This window comes from Hippocampus bargibanti, linkage group LG11 (assembly GCF_051943395.1).
Source record: "Hippocampus bargibanti isolate YZ-2025 linkage group LG11, ASM5194339v1, whole genome shotgun sequence".
Lineage (NCBI taxonomy): Eukaryota > Metazoa > Chordata > Actinopteri > Syngnathiformes > Syngnathidae > Hippocampus > Hippocampus bargibanti.
This window is the reverse complement of record NC_142744.1, coordinates 1,769,485-1,785,854: the sequence shown is the minus strand read 5'-3', so window position 1 is coordinate 1,785,854 and position 16,370 is coordinate 1,769,485. Positions and strand designations below refer to the sequence as shown.

Genomic DNA, 16,370 nt, shown 5'->3' with positions numbered 1-16,370 from the left:
AAAATGGGGACGAAATCGGACCTATTTCTGTGTTACACACAAAGCGTTATGGACTCGTAATGACCAAGTGGGCATTTTTATTATTTTTTTTTAAACGTCGTTGCTAGGAATAGCAATTTTAATCAATGTCTGAAAGAAACAGAGCACCCAACCACGGTAAATATATTGGTTACGCGAACTTAATTTTAGAACGTGATTAGCGAGTGAATAGGAAGGCATCACTGGCCCGCTGTTGTTGTTTGTTAATTATCGGTAATATCTAAGAAAGTCAATCTTTTTTTTCGCTTGTCTCGTCTCAGAATTTGTAAACGTTTGACCAAACTAACACCCTTTTATACATTCAAAACACGTCAGTCACGTGAGCTAAAGCGATGGTGCAATAGCGACCTCGAGTCAATGACCCCGACCTAATCCTCGAATTTAATGTCTCCCTTTTTTTACCTAGTTGGCTCGGTTGTCGTGGCAAATGCCATCCAAGCTTTATCAATTGAGTGATCAGAGAGAGTCGCGTCTCCGGTGACTGACAGACAGTCAAGGAAGGATGTCCAATGCAGGGAACCAGTCGTGCGTGATGGTCGCCGAGGACACATTCGCCTTCTTCGTAAGACTTTTCTGTTCGGGAACACACTCCGTTATTATTCAGAACGTTTACATAAAGTCTCTCAATATGATGAAAAGGTTTCTTCAGCTGTTACCCGTACTTCTTTAAGGTGTCGGATGTTTTGCTTCTCATCCAAGAGGCTTCGTCAGCGAACTAAAATTTGCTGGTAGTCCTGATTATGGGGTCTACTATTTTCTTTCGCTAAGATTTTAACCTCATTGTCATCAAATGAGCGTTTGCTAGCTTTTAGGTGCATATGTACTGTATCGCCCCCACCTGCTGTGTGTCAACAGGTTTGTGGCTTTCACGCCTTGGAGGAATGGGCTGGCCTGGGTCAACTGGAGGACTATCTGAGTGTTTTGGAATACCTGTTATGGGTTTTCACCCCTCTGGCTATCGTCTTCATCCTCCCCTTCCTCATCGTCATCCTTCTGTATCTCTCGATACTTTTTCTTCACGTCTATAAGGTACTACCACCAAAAATCGGTACTTTGGTGTGAAAGTGCAATGTTGTTGCTAAGCAAGTTTGTAACTTTTCTCTTCTAACAGAGGAAGAATCAGTTGCGAGAGGCCTACTGCAACAACCTGTGGGATGGCGCCCGAAAGACTCTGGCCACGTTATGGGATGGACACGGCGCCATATGGCATGGTAAGGTGACACGGGGTGGGACATTGAAATTTATTAGTCTCGCATTGGAGAAATATACGTTTCACAGCAGCAAACGTTATGAAAGGAAAGAAAGATTATCATCATGAGTTATGTTTTTTTTTTTTCTTTCAAAAATATATCATCTGTCTAGGAATAAAACCAAAACAGTAACACAGCCCTAAAGTTAGCTATGTAGCTGGCGATGTATCCATTTGCTATCTGTCTAGCTAGCTAGCTATTTAGCTGGCGATTTATCCATTTGCCATCTATTTGCTATCTGTCTAGCTAGCTAGCAATGTAGCTGGCTATTGATCCATTTTCTATCTATTTGCTATCTGTCTAGCTAGCTAGCTATTTAGCTGGCGATTTATCCATTTGCCATCTATTTGCTATCTGTCTAGCTAGCTAGCAATGTAGCTGGCTATTGATCCATTTTCTATCTATTTGCTATCTGTCTAGCTAGCTAGCTATTTAGCTGGCGATTTATCCATTTGCCATCTATTTGCTATCTGTCTAGCTAGCTAGCAATGTAGCTGGCTATTGATCCATTTTCTATCTATTTGCTATCTGTCTATCTAGCTAGCTATGTAGCTGGCGATTTATCCATTTGCTATCTGTCTGGCTAGCTATGTAGCTGGCAATTTATCCATTTGCTATCTGTCTAGCCAGCTAGCTATGTAGCTGGCTATTTATCTATTTTCTGTCTATTTGCCATCTGTGTAGCTAGCTATGTAGCAGGCTATTTATCCATTTACTATCTGTCTAGCTAGCTATGTAGCTGGCGATTTATCCATTTACCATCTATTTGCTATCTGTCTAGCGAGCTACCTATGTAGCTGGCTATTGATCCATTTTATATCTATTTGCTATCTGTCTATCTAGCTCGCTATGTAGCTGGCGATTTATCCATTTACTATCTGTCTAGCTAGCTATGTAGCTGGCGATTTATCCATGTACCATCTATTTGCTATCTGTCTAGCGAGCTAGCAATGTAGCTGGCTATTGATCCATTTTCTATCTATTTGCTATCTGTCTATCTAGCTCGCTATGTAGCTGGCGATTTATCCATTTGCTAGCTATGTAGCTGGCAATTTATCCATTTGCTATCTATTTGCTATCTGTCTAGCTAGCTCGCAATGTAGCTGGCTATTGATCCATTTTCTATCTATTTGCTATCTGTCTATCTAGCTAGCTATGTAGCTGGCGTTTTATCCTTTTGCTATCTATTTGCTATCTGTCTAGCCAGCTAGCTATGTAGCTGGCTATCTATTTGCCATCTGTGTAGCTAGCTATGTAGCTGGCGATTTATCCATTTGCTATCTATTTGCTGTCTGTCTAGCTAGCTAGCTATGTAGCTGGCTATTTATCCATTTGCTATCTGTCTAGCTACCTATGTAGCTGGCTATTTATTAGCTAGATGGCTATCTAGGTAGTTAGCTAACTGTCTAGCTGGCTATCTATTAGCTATATGTTAGCTAGCTAGCGTTTTATCTATTTGAGTTACTTCCGTGTTGAGTGAACGCTGGCGCATGTGGCTGCCGCTGCTCACCCGCAGAAAAACCGATTTTTGTGACTGCAGAGTGACCTTGAGAGTTTTTAGAGGCGCTTAGAAATGAAATGTATTATTATTATAATTATAAAAACTTTTCAGCACCGATGTGTTTTCTTTCGCGCTAGGCTACGAGATCCACGGGATGGACAAGATCCCCGACAAGGGGCCGGCGCTCATCGTGTACTATCACGGGGCCATTCCTATCGATTACTACTACTTTTTGGCTAACGTTATTCTCCAGAAAGGCCGCACTTGCCACTCGGTGGCTGACCACTTCCTCTTCAAAATTCCGGGTATGCGCCGTCTCTCCAGTTGTCCTATTTTATCCCACTTTGACTTGTTTTTCGGTTCCTCCAGGCTTCAAATTGTTGTTGGAGGTGTTCAGCGTGATGCACGGTCCCCAGGAGGAGTGCGTGCAGGCGCTGAAGAATGGCCACCTGTTGGCCATCTCTCCGGGAGGTGTGCGGGAGGCTTTGTTCAGCGATGAGACTTATCCTCTTCTTTGGGGAAAGCGCAAAGGCTTCGCACAAGTCGCCATCGATTCGCAAGTGGTGGGACAATCATTGTCACCTCCGTCACCGATAGGACGGAAAATGCCAACCATGCCCATTTTCGTTTCAGGCCGTCATTCCAATGTTTACCCAAAATGTCCGAGAAGGCTTCAGATCGCTGGGAACGTTGAGTGAGTGCCCAATTTCACCCTCACTTCACCGGCAGCCATTTCACACAAACCATTGATGAAAATCAACTACTGTATTTTGATTGCAAATTTTAAGATCCGCTTTCATTTACAAACACGCACAAGCAATACATTTGTCTGTTAAAATAAATAGACAAATAAGTAAATAAAAACGACAAAAATAACTCAATCAATAGTTACACAACTGAATAAATACATTCAGGCATAAACAAATACATAAATATATAAAAACAGATAAATAAATACATACATAAAAACAAAAAAAAAAAATAAATAGTAAACAATTAAATGCATACACAAATAAATAAATAACAAAACAATTAAATGCATACATGAATAAACAAACAAATAAATAAATACATAAAACAACATAAATAAACAAATAAATAAAGAAACCAAATACATAAATAAATGGATTAATAAACAGATAAATAAAAATCAAAAACAAATACGTACACAAATAAATAAATAAATAAAGAAAGCATTATGTATACAAATAGATAAATACATAAATAAACAAATACACAAATTCATGAATAAATAACCAAATAAACAGATAAATAAAAATCAAAAATCAAAAACAAAATACACAAATAAATGGATATATAAAATAAATAAGTAAATAAATAAATACATAACAAAACATGTAAGTACATATATAGATAAACAACTAAATAAATACATTCATGAATAAATAACCAAATGAACAAATAAACAAATACATCAATAAAAACAAAAAAAATAAGTAAATAAATAAACTAATAAATAAATAACAAAACAATTAAATGCATACATAGATAAACTAAATACATTCATGAATAAATAAACAAACAAATAAATACGTAAATAAATATATAAACAACTAAATACATAAATAAATGGATTACTAAACACATTACGTACATAAATAAACAAATAAATAAATCCATAAATAATGAAAGCATTATGGATACAAATAGATAAATACATAAATAAACAAATACACAAATTCATGAATAAATAACCAAATAAACAGATAAATAAAAATCAAAAACAAATAGAAAAACACAAAATACACAAATAAATGGATATATAAAAAAATAAGTAAATAAATAAATGGATAAATAAAAATAAATAAATACACAAATAAATAACAAAACAAGTACATATATAGATAAACAACTAAATACATAAATAAATGGATTAATAAAAAGTGCATAAATAGAAAAAAAAAGAATAAATAAATCAAATAATGAAAGCATTATGTATACAAATAGATAAATAAAAATAAACAAATACAAACATCCATGAATAAATAACCAAATAAAAAAATAAAAACCATAAACAAATAAATAGATAAACACTAAATACATATATAAATGGATCGATAAATAAACAAGAAAATAAATAAATAAATGGATAGATAAATAAATATACACAAATAAATAAATAACAAAACAATGAAGTACATGCATAAACAACTAAATAAATAAATGCATTAATAAATAAACAAATACATAAAAACAAAAAAATAAGAAAATAAGTAGATACACAACTAAATAAATAAATACATGGATTAATAACTAAAGTACCTAAATACATAAGCAACTAAACAAAGAAATAAATCAATAAATAATGAAAGCATTACATATAAAAATAAATAAATCAATAAATACATACATAAATAAACAAATACAGAAATAAAAATCAAAAACAAATAAACACTGAATACATAAATAAATGGATAAATAAAGAAGTAAATAAATAAATGGATAGATAGAAAAATAAATACATTTATGGATTAGTCAACTGTATTGCTTCGATCGTCTTTTTCTTGTTGCTTTTCCATCTATTTGTTTTGTTTTTTTGTGTCCAGGATTTTTCCGTTGGCTGTACGAGACCTTTCGTCTTCCCGTCGCTCCCATCTACGGCGGATTCCCGGTCAAGTTCCGAACATTCCTCGGCGAGCCCATCCTCTACGACCCTAACGTGACTGCGTTCGAGCTGGCGGAAAAAGTACGCCGGCCGCACATTTTTGCCGAAGACAAAAAACATTATTCCAATCCGTCTGTGTAAGCTCTTAGTCGTACAGGAGTGGTCCATCGATGAAAAGGTTTCTTCAGCCGTCATCTTCTTTGAAAGGTGTCGGACGTCAGCAGTACATATGCACCTAAAAGCTAGCAACCACTCATTTGACGACAACGAGGTTAAAATATTACCGAAAGAAAATAGAAGGTTTTGAAAGGGGAGTAAAAGAAGCTATTTTCATAAAACAGCAAAACCCTTCACTAAATCGCCATGGTGGGGTGAGGTTTAATTTGGATCGTTCGTACAACAGACTTCTTAGGCAACATACTTAGTTATGCTGATGAGGTGACACCAGAGCAAATGGGGCAATCAGGCCAGTCATACACCCCATAATCAGGCAGGACAATAGAAGTAATCAGTCGGTACAATAGAGGTAATCAGTGTAGCCTCAGGGAATAGTCATCTGCTTCCCCCCAAACTGAGAGCAGAGACCTATCATAGCAGAGTGGCACCGTCACGTCTGGACAGTAGGGATATATATATATATAGAGAGAGAGTCAAAACTACCAGCAAAAGATTTTAGTTTGCTGACGAAGCCTCTTAGATAAGAAGTGAAACACCTTCAAAGAAGTACAGATGACGGTTGAAGAAACCTTCTCATCAATGAATCCAATCGCAAATTCCCTATGCTCACTATTTTTCCCCCCACGTTTCACCGACTGTAAATAAATAAAATCATCTATTTAGACGAAAGTAATACTTCCTTTTTCCGCCGCAGGTAAAACAGGCTGTCCAATCCCTGATCGACAAACACCAGCAGATCCCAGGGAACGTTCTCAGAGCACTTTTGGAGAGATTCCGCTCTAAATATAAGCGGGAATAAATAACCTCTGCATGCGCAAAACTCGCCATTCGGCAAAGGGCAACGTGCATTTGAGGATTGGCGTCGATGCACAAAGCGCTTTGGCGGCGCAACATCTGAATCATATTTCCGAGGCGGCCTCAAAGACTTGAGACATCTGCTGCGGACGCGGTTTCGGTGCCAAATATGGACGACTGGTCGCTGTGGGCGTCGGCTCGCTTTCTACGTCGTCCCAAAAACAAGACTTCTTGAAGGATCTTGGACGTTATTGTCTTTTTTTTTTTTTAAGCAAGAGTTGAATAACTTAAGTTGGTATCACAACAGTTAATTTAAAGGACAACCGACACCATTTTTTTGTTTCCTAACTGACATCAGAAAAACATTTTATAGCATCTAAAATACCCATCTAAAAATACACGCAGGCTGATATTTTTAGTCAAATGCAAACCACCAATAAAAATGAGTTAAAAGTGGCCCAAAACTACTTTAAAATGACCCCGCAAATGGCGAGTTTCAGAAGGTCCCGCCCCCTTGTTCGTGATGTCACGCCAGGACGTCTTCGCCTTGCTCTAGAATCAAAACAATTCAGATTCGGAAAAGATGCTTTCTTGTTACTCATCCAGTTATGAATATGATTCAAATAGTTCTGAAGAGGAAAGCATACATGTTTGCAATCGATTAAAGAAGTTATTCCGTGTCATTTTGAGCCATCTGGACTGAAATGTAGCGTCCCAGAAAATGCACAAGATGGCGCCCAAGCTCAGTTGGAAATGGGCTGATTTGTCTGCTGAGAATTTGTGTCCACTTTTATGGTGTTACCGCAATTGGTAGTGTTGGTGCGACACACAACGATTCACCATTGCGTTATTTATGTCGTTTTCCTTCTAATTTCGCCATCAACACAATGTTTTCAGACCAAACAAAGTACCCAAAATGCATTGTGTGTCGCTTTCTCGGTCAGGGGCGTTCCTTCAGTGACGTCACGTCAGGAATCGTCATCAATTCGAAAACAAGACTTCCTGAATATTCAGCACGAGTCTTAAAACGTAAAATATAGCTATATGCCGTGGACACAACTTGTCCGGAGGTGTCGGTTGTCCTTTAAGCCACTCTTGCAGAATTACACTGAAGTTTTCAAAGTGATTGACACGTGGCTTCCCCCCCCCCCCCCCCAACTACAGTCAAACCTCGATTTTCGACCAGAATCCATTTAAAAAATCTGCTCTAAAACAGATTTGGTCAAAAAACTGAAACATTATAATCAATTTAATCAATGTCTGCTTTTTTTCAATCATGACTGAACAATACAAACCGTTGACTCAAAATGGAACGCTAAACAAGGATAATTCGTCAATCAAAATGAGAAGTGACAACAGGAAGTGACATATAAGGAAGCGGAGGGGAAGTCGAATGGTGCATTCAGGTGCGCTCAGTTTAGTCGACAACCCATTTTCAGCTGTAAACCAATGTATGACCTTGAGAGTTTTGAAAGGCGCTTAGAAATGAAATGAATTATGATTATTAGTGATGGGAATTCCGGCTCCTTTCAGAGAACCGATTCCTTTGGCTCGGCTCACTAAAAAGATCCGGCTCTTTTGGCTCGTAAATGGCTCCTTTTTTTGTTGCTTAAATTAATTCACTACCAAAAATTATGTAAAAAACGAATTACTCGTGTAAAAAAATACACTAATCTAATAATTTTCACTTTCCCTGTGGAATTGCATAGATTGGGTTGAGAGCATAATTATATTTTATGAATCCTTTGTCATCTACAATCGCAAATGGCTGAAAATCAGGGGGGAAAAGTCGACTCCCATTTCCGGCTCCCTTTGTTTACATCAGCGATCCGGCTACAAGAACCGGCTCGTTCGCGAACGACACATCACTTGTGTAAAACAAACAAAATTTTTGGTCGAAAACCGAATTGGTCGAGATCCGAGACGTTCGAAAACTCTGGTTTGACTATTAAATTTTTGTAATTGTATTTTTATTAATTTTTTGCTCCTACCAGTTGCTCTGTTTGTGGGAGCAATTAAGTTTCCCCATTGGTGTTTTAATGCGTGTGCAATTTTCTGGATTTCAAAAGCACTTTTGGGCATCATGTGGGCTAGCTAATGTGCTATATAAATATGGTCCGGTTACCATTTAGCGCTTTTTATAATTAATAATTGTAAATGAGCTGTTTCCACCGATTGTGTCCTGGCTTCTTGAAATGTCCAAGTCTATTGAACGGATTTTAATGAGACAATCTGAATAGGGCACTTTTGAAGTGGAATAAAATTATTTTTTTCAGGAAGTTTTGTTTCAAGTAACATCGCAACAGCCATAAAGCTAAAAATATTCTGTTTATAGAAACGTTTGTAAATTGGGGGGACTTAAATCGCTACTTACCTTTGTGGGAGTCTTGAGGCTGAGGCAACTGGACGCACTTTGGCAACGCAATCGTGGCTCCCGTGGAACGTTTGAAAACGCTTCCCACGAACTCCAGATGTATTTTCTTCGTAATCGCCATTACGTGAAACAAACTCGAAATGAGACTAATAACCGAGAGAGCTCAACAACCGCAATTGCCGCCGCCTGACCGCTAACTTCAGGTAAAGGGGATCACGTGGTTAAAGTCGGTGAAAATTCATTTTTTATTTTTTTAATGACACTGATGGATTGCTGGGGGTGAAGTTCACACTAACACAAAAATAGATATTATGAAAATACAAACATACAGACTTGGCCGTTTCAAGCCCCGACACACATAACTTGATTCCGCAATTGCCGCCGCCTGACCGCTAACTTCCGGTAAAAGGATTACGTGGTTACCGTTGGTGAAATGTCCCACCTGCTTTTTGATTTGATTTTAATTTTATTTTTTTTATGAAACTGATAGAATGCTTATGGTGAAGTTCACGCTGACACAAAAATAGATATTATTAAAACACAAACACACAGAGTTGGCCGTTTAAAGCCCCGACACATCCAACCTGATTCCGGTTTCGTCGGTTTTCTAAAATCGGTTTGTATTCTCGAAGAAGCCTACGTAATTGTCGTAAATGGATTTTGCTTTGGCAGGCGAGAGCAAATCAAAACGTACGTAATTGTGTTGCGCTTCACTGGTTGAAGAACTTTTCAGGTAAAAAAAAACGACACAAGTACTGAAAGTGTGTGTAAGGCGAAAAGTGTGTCTTCCAACCATTAATTCCCCATAGGAACCCATTAAAAATGAGAATAATCCGTTTCCAGATCCCCATAAAACGTAATTTTCGACTAAAAAAGCCTTAAAACGACACCAAATATACCTCATTTTATGTATAAATGTTCTATTGTATTATAATCAAAGAAATAAACTGTAGTGTATAATAAAGTCGTTTGTGATGGTCGTTAGTTGCCTCTTGATGATATCCGAGTGAAGCTGCTGTGCTTTCTCGGCGATAATACCCTCACACACTGTCCCCTGCTAGCTGCTTTTCGTTAATCCAAATCAACAGAAGTTTTTCAACCTACGAGTTGAGGGAGTGTGGCTGCCACTGCTCACCCGCAGAAAAAAAGAAATCCTGTGACTGTAAAGTGTCCTTGAGAGTTTTGAAAGGCGCTTATAAATGAAATGTATTATTATTATTATTATTATTATTATTACTTTATTTTAATTAACATGACTAGAAAACCAACCAGGACCACGAATGACTTTTAGGCGGACACCAAAGGAGAACTTCTTAAAACACGTTTTAATAAAATTCATGCCAAAAATGCTGTGAGCAAACAAGTCCACTCCCCTCGTCCATATTTCATCTTAAAATCAAACACCATTTTAAACGCAGACCCTAACGGCAGCGAAAGGAGTATATCCTCTATATATATATATATATATATATATATATATCTCATATCCAGTGTTGATCGGATCCCAAGAAAAGTACCAATGAAGAAGATGATTGACAATACAAGGAGGGGGTGTTTAAAACAATGGGAAAAAGCGAACACGCATCCATCTTTCTGCGCTACAATAAAATCCTTATTCTTTTTTATTATTATTATTATTATTAAAAAATAATAATAAATAATTGAAGATATTTTGCCAGTGTGTCCACGTTCACCATCATGCAAATCCACCAAAGACAACACGAGAACGACCGGAGCGAACGCAACTTTCAGTGTCAACCGCATGTCCATACGTACACTGTATGAATCTGGGTCCCCGCGGCGGCCATTTTGGCTCTGCTGTCCAATTCGCTCTGGTCTACCCCAGGAGGTTTTGTTTATCGAGCGACCGCTCCGTCGACGAATTCCGCCAGGTGAGCGGTCGCCACCGGTGGGTTTTCACTGCTTGTCGGGGTCCCAGTTGGGTAGCCTTTCCAAGATAGCGTGATGGTCAACATTCACGCTGGCCACCAGGCCTCCTTTGTTGAGGGGAGTCCCGCTGTAGTCGATCTCCTCCCCTTTCAAAGTCGTCATGCGGCCCCCTAGCAGGCAAGCAAAAAAAGCCAAATTCACTACTGCAATTATATAAATAGTTAAATAAATACATAGATAAATACATAGATATAGATATCTAGCTAGCTAGCGCTACAAAAGCTAGCTAAAAAAGATCTTTAGCTAGCTAAATTGTCTAGCTTGCTGGCTATCTATTAGCTGTCTAGCTATCTGGCTAGCTATATAGCTATCTAGCTCGCTGGCTAGTTTTCTATCTATTTGAGTTACTTCCGTGTTGAGTGAACGCTGGCACGTGTGGCTGCCGCTGCGCACCCACAGAAAAAATAAATATCCTGTGACTGTAAAGTGATCTTGAGAGTTTCGAAATAAATAAATTAATGAATAAATGAATTATTATTATTATTATTATTATTATTATTATTATTATTATTACTATTGTTGTTGTTGTTTTATTATGATGATGATGATGATGATGATGATTATTATTATTATTATTATTATTATTATTATTAAGACGATTATGATGATTATTATGATTAGGATTAGTATGATTATGATGACAATTATGATGATGATGGCGATTTTGATGATGATGATGATGATGATGATGGAGATTTTGATGATGATGATTATGATGACGATGATGATGATGATGATGATGATGATTATTATTATTATCATTAAGACGATTATGATGATTATTATGATTAGGATTAGTATGATTATGATTATCATGATTATGAAGACAATTATGATGATGATGGAGATTTTGATGATGATGATTATGATTATGATTATGATGACGATGATGATGATGATGATGCTGATTATTATTATTATTATTATCATTACAAAATTTCACACAACTCAGTTCATTTGTCTCTGTGCCTTGTCGGAAGAAGTTCAAGAGCTTACCGAGGGCGGCGAGTATGGCAGCGCCAGCACAGATGTCCCATTTCTTGATCATGGTGACGTGGATGTAAACGTCGGCTTGGTCTACGGGTTCTTTCTCTGCTGAAGGCATCTGCAGGAGCGACAGGACTTTATACCCTGAAGGGAGACAAGACCGCCGGCGTGTTAAGATGAGAATACTTGATGCATCGGACATTTACCCGATTTTCCAGTGTATAAGGCGCACCCAAAAGCCTTCTTGTTCTTCAAATGATTACCCTGCGCCTTATAGTCTGGTGCGCCTTATATATGTAAAACATTGAAAATACACCATCCACTGAGGGTGCACCTTATCCACTGGAAATTACAGTATATTTGGAAAAGTTTTTTTTTCCATTCATTGAAGGTGCGCCTTACAGTCCGGTGCACCTTATACAGTAAAGTCTCGTTATATCGATATCGGATATATCGATAGTCCCTGTTATATCGATACTATTTCTATGCACGCACTGAGAAAATTACATGCAAACAGGGTCTGATATATCGATAGTCCCGGTTATATCGATATTTTTTCGGACTCCCTTGAATATCGATATAACGAGACTTTACTGTATATGGAAAAAAAAATTGAAAATACACCATTTACTGGGGGTGCACCTTATATGCCGGTGCACCTTGTACACTGGAAAACGATTTTCACCATCAATTCCGACGTGAACGTTAAAAAAATAAAAATTAAACTAAAAATAAAAATAAAGCGTCTTACCGGCTCCTCCCGCTTCGATAATGGTGGTGGCGTTTCCGAAAGCATCGTGAACAAAGCTTCTCACCTTCCCCGAATGAGAGCGGGACACAATGACTTTCGGGGCGCTAACGCTGTAGGACGAGCGAGGGGTCATGTTGGATCCTTGATTCACATCCGCCCAAGCTGTGAGGGAGAGACATTTTTGGGGGGTTTGTCACCCATCAAACATGTGAGCCAAAAATCCACCGTGAGAGAGCGACGAAGCTTCTACAAACCAGTGTAGCCGGTGAACGGTTGGTGTATAACACCGATGACCGGCTTGCCGCTAACAGCCACGCACACCATCGTCGTCACATATTTCACCAAAGACTCTGAGAATCAAGGAAAAAAAAAAAACAAAGATGGTGGCTCATAAGATCCGGGGGGTAGCCATTTTGAGAGTGACGGCGATGAAAACGGCACCTGTGTATTCCTGCGTGGCATCCAAAGGATCGATCCACACCGTGACGCTGTGGGCGGGGACTTCTTTGTGGCCTCCCAACTGGAGGATGTCTTCCGGAATGTTACCGCTCCACGATGCCGTGTGATCCGCCGTGTTGTCATGTTCCTCGCTGTTGACCTGCGGCGAGAAAAAGGGGAAAAAAAAGGTGAGCAACTTGTGTGGCACTGGTGTCCAAGTCGAGGCCCGGGGGCCAAATGTGGCCCGTCGTATCATTTTATTCGGCCCGCGAAAGCAAATCAAACTTGTGAAATTCCATGATGCTTGCTAAAGTTCAAACGAAAATTTCAAATTATTCCTTGTGAACCATAATAATAATAATAATAATAATAATAATAATAATAATAATAATAATAATAATAATAATAATAATAATAATCAGTTCCTTTCGGGCTTTCCATTCAGTGGTTGCCACAATTATATTAATAATAATAATAATTATTATTATTATTATTATATTTGCCTTTCGACTTTTCCCTTCAAGGGTCGCCACAATAATAATAATAATAATAATAATAATAATAATAATAATAACAAGAAGAAGAAGAAGAAGAAGAAGAATCAGTTCCTTTCGGCTTTTCCCTGCAGGGGTCGCCACAATGACAACAATAATAATAATAATAATAATAATAATAATAATAATATAATAAATAATAATAATAATAATAATAATAATAATAATTTCCTTTCGGCTTTTCCCTTCAGGGGTCACCACAACAACAATGATAATATGTAATAATAATAAATGCGCTATAATAATAATAATAATAATAATAATAATAATAATAATAATAATAATAATAACAACAACAATACATATCGATTTATGTAGAGCTTTAACAACATCTGAAGCTGCAACAAAGTGCTTAACATGCACAACTATAATATACAGGAAATAAAGCAGTCACAAAGTTAGTAGAAAATATAATAATAATAACAACAATAATAATAATAATAATAATAATAAAAATAAATGGCGGGCAGGTAGTCAAGTGGTTTGCACATTGACTTCACAGTGCAGAGGTCGTGAGTTCAAAACCTGGTCCGAACACCCTGTGTGGAATTTTCATGTTCTCCCCCCAAGGCCCGCGTTGCTTTTCTCCAGGTATTCCGGTTTCCTCCCACATTCCAAAAACCTGCATGGCAGGCTGACTGACCACTCTAAATTGTCTTTAGGTGTGAGTGTGATGAGTTGGTTATCTCTGTGTACCCCGCGATTGACTGGCAACCAGTTCAGGGTGTCCCCCCGCCTGGGATAGGCTCCAGCACCCCCCCCCCTGCAACCCTAAGAAGGATTAAGCGGTCTGGAGAATGGATGGTACTGAAAAGTGTAACATATAAAAACAAATAAATAATTATAAAAAAAAAGTGCAAAAGCAAAGCACACCGTGATGTCCGGGAAGGTGTTCTTGACAAGGTTGTACATTTTTCGATGTGAGAGCAAGTCGCCCATGGTTAGCAGCTCAACGGCCCCCTCTTTGGTCTTTCCCTTTGATTTCTCCTTCAGATTGTTTTCCTCACGCACCTTCTTCACCTAATCAAGAAAACACAAAAATGATCCATGTCACAACTTTAACCAACACAGTAGGGGGGCTTTTCTTTTTTTTTTTTTTTTTTTTTTTTGACCTCCTTGCCACCAAGAACTGCAGCCTCCACCGATACAGCCAGAAGATCTCTCAGATTGATGTTCTTCTTCTGGCTGCAAAGAAAAATACAGAAGACAATAAAAAGTTAGACTGAGAAAGCATCACAAATTGGACTAGACCAAGTCATTTTTATGGTGGGGCGTGGGGGTGATTATTATCATATTTTTTTGAGAATAAAATTCTTATTTTTGGAGAGATGAAAAGCTAAAAAATAATCTGTGTCGGGAATTTATGGCTCTTTTGATGATTGCATCGAGCTCGCCGATAAAACGGAATACATATTCTCGCTTTTTCGCTGTTCATTTCGCTGTTTGGGCGGCTGTTGGCAGAAAGCGCAATTTTGATTGGATGATACTGACCTATGGCCGTTGATGTCGAAACGGGTAAACGCCCCCTTTTAAATAAGCCTGATGAGCAATAATAATAATAATAATAATAATAATAATAATAATAATAATACATTTCATTTCTAAGCGGCTTTCAAAACTCTCAAGGTCACATTACAGTCACACGATAAGTTTTTTTCTGTGGGTGAGCAGTGGCAGCCACACGCGCCATCAGTCACTCGACCCCGAAGTAACTCAAATAGATAGCAAGCTAGCTAGCGAATAGATAGCTAATCGCTAGCGAATAGATAGCTAATCGCTAGCGAATAGATAGCTAATCGCTAGCTAGCGACTAGATAGCTAGATGATACTCGAGCATGATATGGAGACATTTGTATACGTGTGCGTCAGTGTGTGTGTGTGTGTGGCGGCAGTTGAGGAAAAATGATTGGTGTCGTAAAGTGTTTTGAGCAGCTGGGACTGTACATCCTGCACAGTATTATTTTTTTTTTGGGGGCTAAAGGAGAATTCCAAGATGACGTCGAACATAAATATGCTTTGCTTGTATGACCTCGCTTTGAAAAAGAAAATTGTACATATGTTGGTAGCTTAGCTAGAGAGGCTAATCGCCCATCTAGACATCTTATGAATAAAATGATATCGACCGAGGTGACAGGGCTACAGCGACTTGGATGGATCACTGTGCGCGTATTTACACGAGTGGGACGGGAGACTCACCTGAAAGCAGACAGTCTGCTGGAGATAACCCCGGCGTAAAGGTGGTATAAAATACCGAGCGCCAGAAGGCAAAAAACGGCCACGCCGAAAGGAGACGGGCGAATACCCATCGGAGCCATAATGGCCAAGATCTAGCTATCTTCTCTCTGGGGCAAAAAAAAGCGAGCGATTGTTCACAGGTGACGGGACGTGGCCGACGCAGATTGTTTTAAATTCCCAACCGAAGCTTCGTCACGCACACGGATTGATCTGGAGGATAGGCGCGCGAAGGCGCTAGACGAATACCATAATGTATTAAATCAAGTGTCGATGCGGTACTGTCGCCCCTGCGACCCCCTAAGCTCTTATTCCACTTGAAGGTTCTGTCGTTTAGCGCTAACTAAACAAGACTTTACGGATCAAATTCTTCTAACTTCCAATCGTGTCTTCCTTTTCACTCGACACATTTCTTGCTGCGAAACCCAAAGTATCTAACCGAGTTTTGTGTCTTGCCGAACGTAGACTTGAACAATACAGTCTCTGTTCACTCATCATCCCTTTCAACGACTGGAATCAGATGACGTGTTTCTTTTCCGGGTTGTTACTCGACGTCATCAATGTGGGACACAGACTCACGACGCACATTTTGATGATTTGGAAATCGTTTTATTCTGTTTTTTTATGTTTTACACAATATTTAGACTTCACTCGATTTGGGTTTGTATTGAAAAAAGACAATTGAACATTGATATG

At 38.4% G+C, this 16,370-nt stretch overlaps 2 protein-coding genes across 2 annotated transcripts; one reads left to right on the top strand and one right to left on the bottom strand.

The window, feature by feature from the left end:
* Positions 1 to 3: 3 nt before the first annotated feature.
* On the top strand, positions 4 to 8,667 carry tmem68 (transmembrane protein 68). The gene is made up of 9 exons (XM_089007430.1): positions 4 to 156; positions 446 to 601; positions 895 to 1,068; positions 1,151 to 1,250; positions 2,928 to 3,095; positions 3,160 to 3,353; positions 3,424 to 3,484; positions 5,358 to 5,497; positions 6,288 to 8,667. Exons 2-9 carry the CDS (start codon positions 542 to 544, stop codon positions 6,390 to 6,392), a joined length of 1,002 nt encoding a protein of 333 aa, XP_088863556.1. The 5' UTR covers positions 4 to 156; positions 446 to 541; the 3' UTR covers positions 6,393 to 8,667.
* Positions 6,673 to 16,202, bottom strand: bpnt2 (3'(2'), 5'-bisphosphate nucleotidase 2). Its single transcript, XM_089007429.1, has 8 exons — positions 15,639 to 16,202; positions 14,555 to 14,627; positions 14,316 to 14,462; positions 12,892 to 13,048; positions 12,705 to 12,800; positions 12,451 to 12,612; positions 11,709 to 11,843; positions 6,673 to 10,822 (listed from the first exon to the last, which is right to left on the bottom strand). Exons 1-8 carry the CDS (start codon positions 15,755 to 15,757, stop codon positions 10,680 to 10,682), a joined length of 1,032 nt encoding a protein of 343 aa, XP_088863555.1. The 5' UTR covers positions 15,758 to 16,202; the 3' UTR covers positions 6,673 to 10,679.
* Positions 16,203 to 16,370: the final 168 nt, after the last annotated feature.